At 47.6% G+C, this 15,138-nt stretch overlaps 1 protein-coding gene and 1 non-coding gene across 2 annotated transcripts in view; both read left to right on the top strand.

The window, feature by feature from the left end:
• The window catches only part of LOC138952433 (exocyst complex component 5-like), a 33,136-nt gene extending 29,518 nt beyond the window's left edge, over positions 1 to 3,618 (top strand). The window contains exons 16-18 of the mRNA XM_070324103.1: positions 879 to 1,035; positions 1,280 to 1,443; positions 1,909 to 3,618. Of these exons, the coding sequence (XP_070180204.1) occupies positions 879 to 1,035; positions 1,280 to 1,443; positions 1,909 to 1,995 (408 nt within the window). The 3' untranslated portion in view covers positions 1,996 to 3,618. The remainder of the gene's footprint in view (positions 1 to 878; positions 1,036 to 1,279; positions 1,444 to 1,908) is intronic.
• Positions 3,619 to 5,526: 1,908 nt separating this feature from the next.
• Positions 5,527 to 5,645, top strand: LOC138954011 (5S ribosomal RNA). Its single transcript, XR_011451679.1, has one exon. It is a non-coding gene; the product is annotated as a 5S ribosomal RNA (ribosomal RNA).
• Positions 5,646 to 15,138: the final 9,493 nt, after the last annotated feature.

The following is a 15,138-nucleotide window of genomic DNA, read 5'->3' as shown; positions in this document are numbered from 1 at the left end:
ACAACGTACTGCTCCTGTGTCAACGGTATTTGCTCAACCGACCGCTCGTTTTCTCTTACCAGCTCTGTAGATTAGCTTATGTAAGTCCAGGATTTACCCTTAAACAACAAATGCAGCAATTTACGGACCACTAAAATTCAGAGCTAGCTGTGTAGTTTTGAGGTCCGCAAATTGCTTCGAAATAGTGACTTGTCCGCATATTGCTGCTTTTTTCAAATCGTTCCTAACACTATATTTAGTGAAATATGGAAGTAAAAGATTTTTTGACACCTTTGTATCGAATTCCCTAAACTTTCCATTTATTTTTAACTTTCTATTTCTTCAAACAAAAAAGTCAAAACAGGTCCTCATATTACCGCATTTTGACGGAAGTACAACAATGATACACAAATAGGCGAAAATCCCCCTATGTGTGTGTGTGTGTGTGTGTGTTTGTATGTGTGTGTGTGTGTGTGTATGTCAGACTCTGTGTGTGTGTGTTTGTGTGTGTGTGTTTGTGTGTGTGTGTATGTGTCAGACTCTTGCTGTGTGTGTGTGTGTGTGTGTGTGTGTGTGTGTGTGTGTGTGTGTGTGTGTGTGCTCTCTAAGGGTGTATGGGGAATTTGGGAATGTTGAGAGGATGGTAAGGGTTGTTTTGGGAGGGTAGAGGACAAAAGGTTACACTGAAACCTGCAAAATAATATGGACAATGTTTTGAAAAAGATAATGCTTGCAGTACAGACTTTTACTTCGTTAAAGCTGCAGAGGAGAAAGCATGAGACTTTTAATATGTGGCAAGTAACTTAGAAATACATATATATATATATACAGTGTACTTTCAAAATCTGCACACAAAAAATGCTGAGTAAAACTTTCAGATTATCCAATATGTTTTGTAGGCTTGCAGCAAAGTGGTACGAGCACTCACCGCTTTCGTGGAGTCCATACGAAGCAGCCTGGATGGACAGAACGTGGAGATCTGCATGACCGAGCTCGGCAAACGATTCCATCGCATGGTCTACGAACACATCCTCAACTTTCAGTACAATTCCATAGGTCAGTGGATGCTTTTTGTGGATGTGTTTGGGTTTGTTTGACTATGGCTCTTTGAGAATACTCCAAGTGCAAAACAGGTGTTCCCAGGTCTGGTAAAGATATAAATTACGTGTCAGGAGAACACAGACTTCAGATTAAAAAAACCAAAAAAACATTGTTCTTGTAGGAAGGGTTAGGGTTAGATTTGCAAAAAACCATTTTACGCTTTTACCTTTTTCATTTTTGTAAATATTTTTTCAACCAGGTGCGATGCTTGTGATCTGTGACGTGAATGAGTATCGCAAGTGCGTGAAGGAAGGGATGCGCATTCCCATCATCACCCAGCTGTTCGAGCGACTGCACGCTCTCTGCAACTTGTTGGTGGTAGTTCCAGAGAATCTCAAGGTCGTTCGTAGCGGTGAGCAGCTGGTGAGTATAGAGGGTATAATTTTGCTGTTTTAATTTTTTTTTGTTAGAAGTCAAAGCAGATTGCGGAGTGTCATCAACAGTGAAGGATGACTTTGCTGATGTTTTGCCTTAAACTTATTAGAGTATAAAAATTCGCAGAGTGTGGATTTTTGTTTGGGGGGATTTATGCGCTAGCTCCCTTCTCTACTTCTTACTTCTCAATTGTTTTCTTCTAAGCTTTAAATATCTAGAATAAGATAAAGAAAACAAGAGTAGTAACCAAAGAAGAACATGCATGAAGAAGTTGAAACATAAACTCGGGTGAGTACATTTTTATTCTCACCTGCAGTCTCTTATTCAATATAAGTTTATCATTTATAAGTTTATGATATCTAGGTTGACACTGCATTTACAAGTTTATACTATCTAGGTTAATACTACATTCATAGACTACTGCTCACATGAAGTTTCTGGTTTGTGTTGCAGGCTGACTTGGAGGACAGCGTGATTCAAAACTTTGTTCAGCACAGAGACGACTATCGCACAGCTAGAATAGCCAACTTCATCAAATAATAAGTGTGTGTGGATAACACAACAGGTTTATCCATTCCACAACGACAGGCTGTGACTACTTTTCATCGGAGTTAACAATCACTGGTTCCCAATTTTGTTTTTGTGTACTGGATCATGGTGTTGTTTTTTTAGACAATTTTGAAGCTATACCTTTGACACTTGGCGACCCTGTTGACCCTGACACATTTTTTTAAGTTTGATTTAATTACATTGCCAAGGTCACATAGGTGCCATATAGCAACAGGAAATGTGGACATTTCCCTGATGAAAGTTTGCTATTCTTGTATTTGTTTGCAGCTGGGCCCTTCAAAATCAGCACAGATATAGCCTTGCATAATCCTCCTTTGTTCAGAAAGTTTGGTTCATCTCCATCAAATTTTAAGGTCACTGCTACGACAAAAACAATGCCTTACAGCAGGCTTTATTTTTAATCAAAAAGCGCACTCTAGCAGTACTGACAAGTGGAGTTGATGGAGCATATCGTTGTCGTCCTGGAATGTTGGCGTCACTCGTTTCTTTAGCCTAAGGACTTGTTCGAAGCTGGGATGCTGGGAGAGGGAGGAAAGGATGGGCGAGGGGAGGGCAGTGTTGATATCTGGAAGTTATCTCAGCTGACAGGCATTATCGTCCCCGTCACGGGCGTAAAGGAATTCATCCTTTTCCTTTTTCCTTGGCTTTCTGCTGCAGTACTAGTCTGAGCAAATTTTGAGTTTCACTGTTGTCTGCTCGAAATATGCTTTCACAGTTTAATTGTCTCCATTAAATTAAAAAAAATCCTATTTTAATAGCACGAAAACAGAAAGTATAAACTCAGTGAATCTCCACCTGCCTCCTCTTCTACCTCCGATGAAAACACTTTACAAAATGTAGCTTCTGAAGTCGAGAAAAACAACAAAGTTTCTGCTCATATCATACAGCCTTCTAATGTCCACGAGTGCAGAGCCGGTTGGTGAAAAATAAAGGGGGTGAAATATAAGATCATGTTTATTTTGCAGTGGACGATACTGCCAGCGGTCGCCATGCCAAATCTAATTATAAGCAGCCTCTCTGGGTCAGCGTGGCGCCTTCAAATACGTTTTCTAATACGTCCGAGAACTATCTTGGCGATTTTGATGTTTTTAAGTAAATCATTCTCCATGAGAAATATTTTCTAAAATAAGATGGACAAAACGTGATTTAACATTCTTTTATCTTTTCTATCCATACCAGGTACAATTATAAACAATCTTTCATAAGAAAAAAAGAAGGGCAAAGCCCATACGACTCACATGCTTGACCTCGACCTTTAGGGTAACTAAACCTAGCAATGACATCATACACTAAGAACTGCTTTACACATTTTTCCTACCAAAATACATGTGACCTTGACCCACGGTCAAGGTCATCCAAGGTCATGCAACACAAAGCTGTTAATTCAAGACATAGGAAGTACAATGGTGCTTATTGGCTCTTTCTACCATGAGATATGGTCACTTTTAGTGGTTCACTACCTTATTTTGGTCACATTTCATAAGGGTCAAAGTGACCTTGACCTTGATCATATGTGACCAAATGTGTCTCATGATGAAAGCATAACATGTGCCCCACATAATTTTTAAGTTTGAAACAGTTATCTTCCATAGTTCAGGGTCAAGGTCACTTCAAAATATGTATACAATCCAACTTTGAAGAGCTCCTGTGACCTTGACCTTGAAGCAAGATAAACCAAACTGGTATTAAAAGATGGGGCTTACTTTGCCCTATATATCATATGTAGGTGAGGTATTCAATCTCAAAAACTTCAGAGAAAATGGGAAAAATGTGAAAAATAGCTGTTTTTTAGACAACATGTATGGCCCCTGCGACCTTGACCTTGAAGCAAGGTCAAGATGCTATGTATGTTTTTTGGGGCCTTGTCATCATACACCATCTTGCCAAATTTGGTACTGATAGACTGAATAGTGTCCAAGAAATATCCAACGTTAAAGTTTTCCGGACGGACGTCCGGACGTCCGGACGGACGACTCGGGTGAGTACATAGACTCACTTTTGCTTCGCATGTGAGTCAAAAAGAATCAGTTTTGGCCTTCTGCTGAAAAGCTGTCTAAACTGAGTTACGCCAACATTCCATGACAACGTCTTTTTGCTCTTTTAGTTTGTGTAAATTAGAGGTGGGGGTGGATGGAGGGTTAAACAGACTGCATCAGCTAGGCTGAACGCAGGAAAAAAGAGTTCAGTTTTAAAGGAGCTGTGGAACAAACATAAAATTTCATGTGAGTTTGTGTGTATGTGTGCAATTGTGTGCGTGCGTGGGTGTGTGTAGGTGTTTGTGTGGGTGTGTGCATGCATGCATGCGAGGGTGTGTGTGTGTGTGTGTGTGTGTGTGTGTGTGTGTGTGTGTGTGTGTGTCCTTGTGCGTGTGTATGCATGTGTGTGTGCCTACTGTTGAATTAGTGCTTGCTTTTGCTGTTGATATGGATTTCTGCCAGCCAATCATGTGTTACTCTGTGTGATTACACATTGAAGCATGCTATACATTCAGCCACTCCATATAAAGGTCTGTCAATATAACACTTACCTCGACAGTACTATTCTTGCACATTATCTATTATAGGCCGAAAAAATTGGACAAAACGCTGAGTGGGTACAATTATCTCCCATAACCATGCGCCACCGTGGATCCCAAGCACTTTCCGAGTGCTTCCCCCATTACAGGATGTAGGTGGCGCGTCCTCTTTCTTTTTTCGCGCGTGTCAGACCGGCTGTGTTTCTGCTACGCTCCCGGATTATTTTGGACTAAGAGGCTCCTTTTCTGTGTGGACTATCACCTGTTGGATTATTGTGTGTTATTCCACTTCTGGCTTGAGGCTACGTTGTGTTTCCTTCAACTTGTGCCTCCGTTTTTGTGTGGCGGACTCGGCGTGCCTCCCGTCCTACTTCGTGGTGACCGGTCGTCTGCTTCTCGTTTCGCCGCATTCACTTGAGTATTGACCTAAATTTTCTTTGAATTTTGTTAATTCTCGGTCTTTAAGGGTACGTACAGGGCGAGGTAGGATGTCTCGTCCTGTTTTGGGCTCTGGTTCTACGGAACCAGAGTCTGCCGGGGGCAACCCTTCTCCGGGCGCCCAGCGTCATGTTTTACGCACGGAGAAGGGGACCTTTCGGCGCTCCGACTCTCCCTCCCCAAACGCTTTGCGTTTGCGGCGAGGGAGGGCGGAGAAAGCCTGTTTGAGCAAGCTCAATGCGAGCTTGCTCAAACAGGCTGGGCTTGAGCCTGGGACTTCGGGCGGGGCTGCGCCGTCGAAGGTTCGGGGAAGGTCGAGGGGAAAGAAAAAGCTTCTTTCTCCTTCTCCTTCAGTGGAACAGGCTTCCCCCCCTTCGACGCCGTTGTCCGGCCCTCAGTCTCAGGCTTCAGCTCCTCCCGGTTTCAAGCCTGGGGGGAAGGTTTCCTTCTCCTCCCTGGCTCGAATCCGGGGGCGGGTCGATTCCCAACCCTCTTTGGGGGTTGTTGAATCCGATCTAGGGGCTACTGGAGAGACTCAGGTTTTGACAGCCAACGGCCATACCACGTTGAAAACACCGGTTCTCGTCCGACCACCGAAGTTAAGCAACGTCGGGCCCGGTTAGTACTTGGATGGGTGACCGCCTGGGAACACCGGGTGCAGTTGGCATTAAAATCTTCCTTTTCCGGTGCCTCTCCTGTGCCCTCCTCGGTTTCCACCGCTGTGGAAGCCAGGAGGGACACGGGTCCTCCTCTGAACTCCCTCGCTGGGTCGTCTGCTGCTGTTTCGACAGTAGTTTCGGACTCATGGGGGGGGGGGAGATCGGAGGAGATGACGGGGTCTCTGAATTCCCTCCCCGCTGGGGTTGGGATGCGAATTGACCCCGTTCAGGGCGGTCCTGTGGGGGCAGGGGTTTCAGGCTTCGTGCCTACGACCACTGCTACTACGGTTCCCTCTGACGTCCGTGTGACTGGTGGCTGTCCCTCTTGAAACGCTCCGGCCGACTAGTTACTGGACGTGGAGGTGTTCGACAGAACGTGGTACTTCTGTCGAATGGTCAGGGCGACGGGAACATTGTTTCTGTTGCTCAGACCGACACCTCCGACCGGACCGTCTTGACCCCACGCCATTCCTTAGCGTCTGGTGTTCGGGTGACGGATGGTCCGGACCAAGGGTCCGGAACGTTCCAGGCTTACGGGTCGGGATCGAACCGGACCCACGGGTCCCGACTGGACTTGACCTCCGGGTTTGGTCCGGACGGGACCCATGGTACGGGACCGTACCGGACCTTAGGGTCCGGTGCGGGACAGTACCTCTGGCCCTTGCCGGACCCCCGGACCTACGGGTCCGGATGGTACGGTACGGGACCAGTGGTTCGGTCGGGACCGGACCACCCGACCACCTCTGTTGGTCTGGGTGGTCTGGCACCGAACCGGAACACACCGGACCACCGGACCTACGGGTCCGGATGGTACGGTACCGGACCAGTGGTCCGGTCGGTACCGGACCACTCGACCACCTCTGTTGGTCCGGGTGGTCTGGCACCGAACCGGACCATGCCGGACCTACGGGTCCGGATGGTACGGTATGTCCACGTCCGGACCGAGCCACCCGAACACTTCTGTGGGTACGGATGGTTCGGTACCGAACGGGACCTCCGGATGGTACGGGACCGGACCGAACCTACGGGTTCGGATGGTCCGGTACCGGACCAGTGGTCCGGTCCGAACCGGACCACCCGACCACCTCTGTTGGTCCGGATGGTCTGTCACCGAACCGGACCATACCGGACCACCGGACCTACGGGTCCGGATGGTACGGTAGGTCCACGTCCGAACCGAACACTTCTGTGGGTACGGATGGTTCGGTGCCGTACGGGACCTCTGGATGGTACGGGATCGGACCACAGGACCGGAACACCGGACCACCCTACCGGATCGGTCCGGACCACCCGACCACCTCTGTTGGTCCGGATGGTCTGGCACCGAACCGGACCTACGGGTCCGGATGGTACGGTATGTCCACGTCCGGACCGAGCCACCCGAACACTTCTGTGGGTACGGGTGGTTCGGTGCCGAACGGGACCTCCGGATGGTACGGGACCGGACCGGACCTACGGGTCCGGATGGTCCGGTACTGGACCGGTGGTCCGGTCCGGACCGGACCACCCGACCACCTCTGTTGGTCCGGATGGTCTGGCACCGAACCGGACCATACCGGACCACCGGACTTACGGGTCCGGATGGTACGGTGTGTCCACGTCCGGACCGAACCACCCGAACACTTCTGTGGGTACGGATGGTTCGGTGCCGAACGGGACCTCCGGATGGTACGGGACCGGACCGGAACACCGGACCGGAACACCGGACCACCCTACCGGACCGGTCCGGACCACCCGACCACCTCTGTTGGTCCGGATGGTCTGGCACCGAACCGGACCTACGGGTCCGGATGGTACGGTACGTCCACGCCCGGACCGAACCACCCGAACACTTCTGTGCGTACGGATGGTTCGGTGCCGAACAGGACCTCCGGATGGTACCGGACCTACGGGTCCGGACCTACGGGTCCGGATGGTCCGGTGCCGGACCACCCGACCACCTCTGTTGGTCTGGATGGTCTGGCACCGAACCGGACCATACCGGACCACCGGACCTACGAATGGTACGGTATGTCCACGTCCGGACCTAACCACCCGAACACTTCTGTGGGTACGATGGTTCGGTGCCGAACGGGACCTCCGGATGGTACGGCACCGGACCGGACCACCTTACCGGACCGGATCGGCACCCCCGACCGGACCGGACCATTTCTTTTCTGATCAGACCCGATGGGTTCCCGTTCAGTCTATAAATGGCGGGGGTTCGTTGGCTGGGCTGACCCAACAGTCGCAGGGTTGTTGTTTTTCTCCCCCTTCGGCTGCTGGAGACGTTTCGTCTTTGGGGCAGGGGTCTTCGCGGCCTCTTGCTTCTGTGGGCGTTTCTTCACAGCCTGCTTCATCGCTTTCGGCTCTTCCCCCTCAAGCTCCCTACACTCCTGCTTTTGAGGAGTTGTCGGGAAGTGAAGAGGAGAGTGAGTCGGAGGACGATAGGGAGGAGGATCAGGGTCGCCCTGAGGTTAACACTGATCCTCTACCCTTGCCGGTTTCTGATGGAACTTCCGAAGCTATGCTTCGTACTTTCCAACAGTACATGACAGACATCACGCGGCGTCTTGACGTCACGGATGCCTCTCTTAACACTTTCGTGACGGGATGCGACTATATTAGTAATAGCGCTGCAACGCCCACGGACGGGAAGCGACTATTTTAGTATTAGACATACAAGGTACACGACTCGTGATTGCTTCCCGGTTTTTGAAGCTTGCAGTAAATTGAGTTGTTTCCCTTGATACACGTGGTTTTCTCTTCCGGCTTGATCAAATTAATGCAGATTTGCGTGGTGTTTTCGAACAAAAAAAATGAATCGAAGGCGAGCCTTGTCACGGGAGGAGATTCTCCGGATGTTGGATCTTGAGGATCCTGTAGATCATGATACATCGTGTCGTTTTAGCCTCAAGAAAGCGATAATAGCAGTGATATTGAGGAAGAAACAGTCCCGTTGTTGCTAGTACGAGTCGGCAACTACACGTGGTAGGGGGTGATACTGCTAGACGAACATGTATCTCGGAATCGTGCAGGAGCTATGGGGGCGTGGCAGCACTGATAACAATGGATGGCTGGAGCCTTCAAATCCTTTTGGAATTGTTCATAGGTGGACAGTTGGTACTTTGTTGTGAAAATGTGACTTATATTCAATATGGATTACCTAGACATCATTTGGTGAGTGTTACAGTTTTGTTTCATTTGAGTCAGGATGCTGTGAGTGAATGCGTGATTTGCTTGTTTTTTTCTTTGTACTGTCTCCTTATTTCTGTGTACAATGTTAACAATATTTCAGCTAATTCATAGGTTTTACACCTTGTTTGGTTATAACATTATTAATAATACTTTCTGTTAAAAAATAACTTTTAAAAAAAGCAGTGGAAAATAAAACACACACAAAAAAACGTTAAAAAACACAAATTATCCCCCTTTCACCCCCCTTTCACCCCCCTTTGCTAAAACAAATCGCGTGACAAACTTATAAATAGCACGACTGAACGGGGCATCCATTTTTGAATTAGTACACAAAATTTGGTGGTGATTGGACTTAATTCAAGCTTGCTAGACAGATTTCTTTACAGTTACTGATTTTTGGGAAGTTTCTTGGTGGCAAGCTTGGGCAGGCAGGACGTTAACGCCGTGGCAGTGCTAGTCACAATAGTGTTAAGCGTCTGTCGTCTAGTGTTGACACACAGGACCTGGACCCGGGGTCTGAGGACGAGAGGCAGGAGGCTCGTCCTCGCACAGCTAGAAGGACGTTTGAACAGTTTCAGGACGTCCTTCCCTGAGACGCCCTCTCGTCCTTTGAGTCCGCTTCGGCCCGGGCGCGGGAGGCTCACGCCGCGTCTGCCGGCGGCTCGTTTTATGAACGATCCGGCCGCCGGCAATTCGCGTTCCACCCTAGTCTTAGTGCCACGGTGGAAGCGGCAGCACATCGCCTGAGGAGTACAGATTCACGTGCAAACGCGACCTATGTTCCTCGGGAGGACGCGGGTTCAGTGCCATGCTTTCCTTCGGGAGGCGCACCTCCACTGTTTCCTCGTGTCCAATCTGTTTCGTCCCTCCCTTTTCCCTTTGACTCTCGAACTCTCCCTTTCCAGACTTCGAGTGTTTAGGGTGGGGCTGACGGTGATGTGTTCGTTGGGGAGGTGCCTTCGGTCAAGAAGGTGGAACTGAGCTCTGCTTCGTTCCACAATCTTGAGGCCACCGTTTCTTCCACAGTCGAGGCCCAATCACAGGCCTTGACATGGATGAGCACGCTGTCCACACTGTTGGACCCTCCCGATCGGGCAGAGTCCGATTCCACTCGGGTCCTTCACACGGTTCGAGTAGATCGGGCTTTGCATGCCGTGCGATCGTGCGTGACGTCTGCGGCAGAATTGGCCATTGGAACACGGGTCCACTTTATTGGCCCTGTTCCGTGATCATTTTCTGCCTACTTCTATAGTGCCTCCGGATATGAGGAAGAGTCTGAGGAACACGTTTCCTCAGCCTTCTTCCCTCTTTCATCCGGACACTGTTCGTTCTGTGGTGGAGTCCACACGCCAGAGGAACACTGATTCTCTGATGGTTGGCCTCGCTGCTTCGGTGACGGCGGCGGGGAGTAAGAGAAGTGCTACAGTCACCTCCAGCTCCCAGCCTCAGAAGAAGAAGAAGAAGAAGAAGAAGAAGCCAGTTTCACTGCCTCCTTCTTCCTCCTCTTAGGCGCCTGTTGCGTTCCCAAGCAAGACGAAGGGTGCTCAGACAGGTAAGGGGAAGCAGCACCACCAGGGGGGGTGGTCGCAAGCCTGCGCCTGCCCGCCAGCAGAATTTTCAGTGAGTCCCGGCCCTACGTTGACGCCCCCTCAAGTTGCCCCTCTTTCGTCCGTCGGTTCCCTTTTTCGGGCCCGCGGCATGTGGGGCAGACTGGTCTCCAACCAGTTTTTCTTGAGGGTGGTGTGGTCGGGGTTTTCTCTACCGCTGTCGTCACAACCTCCATTGTCCGCTCTACCCTGGACGTTCCCCCCTCCTCGAGACCCTGCCAGATGGCAGGTTCTTCAGGACGAGGTGAACTCGTTGGTCGAGAAGAAGGCGGTCTACCCCCTTTCTCAGCCTTCTCCGGGGTTCTGCTCCCGCCTGTTCACCGTCCCCAAAAAGGACGGCCGGTTCAGGCCGGTGTTGGACCTCTCCACCTTGAACTTGTACCTTCACAGGTGCAAGTTCAAGATGGAAACCCCTTCGTCGGTCCGGTTGGCCATCCGGCCAAACGATTGGGCCACGTCTGGGACCTCCAGGATGCTTACTTCCACATCCTGGTGGCCCCGGGGTACCGACATCTGCTTCGGTTCGTTTGGGAGGGCACGGTGTTCGAGTTTCGGGCCCTCCCATTCGGCCTGTCCTTGGCCCCTCTGATTTTCAACGGGGACAACAACACCACATGCTTAGCTTACCTTCGCCACCAGGGGGGCACCAATTCTCGGTCCCTCTCCCTGTTGGCGGAGGAGATTCTGCTCTGGTGCCAGACCAATCAGGTCCGGATGTCAGTCCAGTTCGTTCCGGGGAAACTGAACGCCCTGGCCGACATTCTCAGTCAGGGCGATCAGGTTCTCTCCACAGAATGGACCATCGCTCACAACGTTCTACAGCGTCTGTGGGCAAGGTGGGACCGTCCTCTGATCGATCTGTTCGCAACTCGATTCAGCGCTCGGCTTCCCAGGTACGTCAGCCCCTTTCGAGACATGAATGCGTTCCACTTGGACGCATTCACTCTCTTGTGGAGGCTCCTCGATGCTTACGCCTATCCCCCGACATCTCTGATTCCGAGGGTGCTGGCAAAATATCTGCAGGAACGACCAAGACTGATTTTGGTCGCGCCTTACTGGCCAACAGCTCCGTGGTTTCCAGATCTTCGCGGTCTCACCACGTAGACCCTCTACCTCTGGATCTGGACGGGGGAGGTCTGCTCCAGCCTCGATCATGCCTCCCTCATCCACGTCCAGAGAGTCTGTGCTTGACCGCATGGCTCTTGTGCGCTCCAAACTGCTTGCACTAGGATTGCACAAGAGTTCAGTAGAGTTTTCCTTGAACGCTAAGAGGCGATCAACTAATCAGCTCTACGACTTACGCTGGAGAGCTTGGGCCACCTTCGCCTTGTCCAAGGGGATAAAGCCGCTTTATCCCTCAACACAGGACTTGGCCAACTTCCTGGTGGAAGTGTATCAAAAGAAGAGTCTTTCTTCTAAGACTCTTCTTGGATACAGATCTGCCATCGCTTCCACGATTGCGGCCGCTACTGGTCGCAGACCTGAACACTTGATCAGGTCCTCCCTCATCGCTAATGTCCTTTCGGGTATTAGCAATGCAGCGGTGTCTAAACCTCGGGTTTCATTTCCCAAGGGGGATGTCTTTCTGGTCCTCAAACTCCTGCGTAGCAATGAGTTTGAACCCCTGGCAGGCATCAGTATCAAGTTGCTGATTTTTAAGACTAATTGTTCCTCATCGCTTTAGCCACTTGCCGTAGACTCAGTGGTATTCAAGCTTTGAGTGGCCTGGACTTTGACATTGAGTTCACCACACAGCAGTGGTTGCCAGCATGGTCACGTCAGTCTAAGGTATGTTTCTTGGGTATATTTTCTTTTACGGTAGTACTGTTCGAAAATTGCCTGGGTATCTTAATCCTTGGATTTAAGTGATTTTGATTAAGGAGTTTAATACTCTACATATCACCCTCACACCACTCTGGTATTCTGTGCAAGAATAGTACTGTCGAGGTAAGTGTTATATTGACTGTAAGGCTTCTTTTTAAGCCTACTGTCTATATGATACTTACCGAGACAGTACTATTAGAGTTTCCCTCCCGCCTCCCCTCTTGATATGTTATGGGCTTTTTGAGGGTCTGCAGCTCATAAAGAAAGAGGACGCGCCACCTACATCCTGTAAGGGGGAAGCACTCGGACAGTGCTTGGGATCCACGGTGGCGCATGGTTATGGGAGATAATTGTACCCACTCAGCGTTTTGTCCAATTTTTTCGGCCTATAATAGATAATGTGCAAGAATAGTACTGTCTCGGTAAGTATCATATAGACAGTAGGCTTAAAAAGAAGCCTTACAGACAGCAACGTGAGCCAGAACTTAACGGCCTTTCTGCAGGTTTCTTTGCTTGAATTATTTTCTTTCTTACTTTTTTTCATGTTCTGTTTATCTGTCTTTCTGTTTTTTATGCTGTCTTTTTCCCTAGCTTTCATTTGTGTTTGTTACTTGATATGTCTTTCTTCTGTCTGTCTTTTGTTTTTGTCTTTTTTAATCTTTCTGTCTGTCTTTCTTTGTGCCTTGTTCTGTCTTTTTCTTCTATCTTTCCTTTCGTTCATCTTTCGTTTTTGTTTGTAAACATGAATACTCTGCACAATTTTTTTGTTTTGTTTTATTTTTGTATGGTACTGGTAGGTTCCATACCAGACCGCAAAGCCACCCAGTTGTGTGAAAATGTGCAATATTGAAATGGTCATTGTCAGATTATTTCTTACATTGTAAATAAGTAGATTGTTTGTACAACATGTACGGTACTTGCTTTGGGTGATTTTTTTGGTTTCTTTTCTTCCGTTTTGTACTTTGCTTGTATGCAGATCGTTCTGTCTGTCTGTCTGTCTGTCTGCCTGTTTTCTTGTCTGTTTGTGTCTGAGCACTGCAAAAAGTACATGTACTTTAAAACTGTTAATTGTGTGAGAAAGCAATGTTGACTTTTTCCTCTCTTTGCAATCACCACTCTGTAAAGGAGTAAAATAAAGCCATTGAAATTACCTACCTTTGTGGACTAGTTCAATTTTCATTCTTTCTCTCGCAAGACTGCTTCTGAGAGAGGCATGGCAAGAAAGCAAGTGTGTCCGATAAAGAAAAGAAATTGGTCATGGGTTGGACGTGAACCTGGGATTTTAAAAACAGCTTGAAGCAAACACTTCCTTTTTTTATATATTTTTTTTTATACATAAACATAATGGAGGGAAAATACTTAACATGAGACGGTGAACATATTGGCTCATGAATATTTGTAATGTGCCTCCAAACATCTTCGAAATCTTGAGAGAAATTATATTTCCTACCTGAAGAAGTCGGCGACAGGCTGACGAAAATGTGATGGTTTCTGTTGTGTTTTCTTTTTATTTAGAAATTAAAGGTTACGGTATCTTTTTCCAAACGTGGACCTTCTTGTAGAACGATATCATTGACGGGTGTATAGCATGAATAACTATCAGTGCAGAACTTCATTTTGGGAGGACCTGTGTTGACAATTAGACATTTTCTAATGCCAAAAAAAAATTGTTGAACTGAAATTAGTGCAGATTAATTCACCAGTGAACAAGGAAAATTGTTGATTTCCATGGACAGGTGGCATGTTGCTAGTTTTACTGTGGAGTTCTTCGTGTTTTCAGCTGCATTTCAAACGTTTTGGGTGTGCACAACATGAACACAGTAACACGATTGGTGACGGAAGTTTTTCAAAAAGTTCTAGTTGGCCAGTCACAGTGTTACGTATTGACTATTATATCTCTTATTACTCTTGTATCTATTTATGTGAATAGCTGACAGAATACACTATTTTAGTATACCACTGACATAAAAGTCTGGTACTTGGTAAAATCAAAGCTCTTGTGAACAACAATCACGAACTCAAATTGGTAAATTTAGCAACAAAATTGCAGCTACGTTTTTATAAGATTATTTTGAAATTGAGAAAGTCGACCCCAACGTGTATGGTATTAGGCGAATTAGGCAAATTTCCACTAGATGTCCTCGTAAAAAATAGAATATTTAGTTTTTGGTTCAAATTGGTGGATTGTAATAATAGTAATAAGTTTTCAAATGTATTGTACCGTTTTTTGCATCGCCTCTATGTAAATAACATATATGAAGCACCCTATTTAAAACAGGTTGAAACAACTTTAAATGCTCTTGGTCTTAGTGGTTTTTGGCATGACCAGTTTAATTTACGATGTTCCGAAAAATGGTTTAAATTGAAAACGTTGCAATGCCTAAAAGATCAATATATACAATCGTGGTTTTCAGAATTAAATGAAAAAGAAACTTGTTTGAATTATTGATTGTTTAAAGATACATTTATATTTGAAAATTATCCCCGAGTACGCTAGTACTTGGGCTCAACAGACTTTAATTGTGTGTCTGTGTGTGTGTGTGTATGTGTGTGTCTGTCTCGACTTAACAGCTTATTGCTGGGAAACTACTGGGCGCAGTTCGTTCAAAAGTTGATACACTAACTTGATAATGGGCCCGATTGATCGTATTAAAACTTCATAATGTTACCTGGGACCTAAATGCGAAATAAACTACAAAAACGACTTAGCGGTGGGAGGAATTCACACGGAGCAAAAGCCAGCCAGGCAGCCTGATAGAACAGCCAGCCAGCGGATACAGTCGTCACAAAAAAGACGTCATGACAAAGTTACACGCAAAGCGAAAGAGACTTTGACGTCATTTACTTTTGTTCGGAATTTTCCGTCTGTTCCTAGCTTGTCAGTGAAGACCTG

The sequence above is a fragment of the Littorina saxatilis genome, linkage group LG17, assembly GCF_037325665.1.
Source record: "Littorina saxatilis isolate snail1 linkage group LG17, US_GU_Lsax_2.0, whole genome shotgun sequence".
Lineage (NCBI taxonomy): Eukaryota > Metazoa > Mollusca > Gastropoda > Littorinimorpha > Littorinidae > Littorina > Littorina saxatilis.
This window is presented reverse-complemented; position numbering and strand designations above follow the sequence as displayed.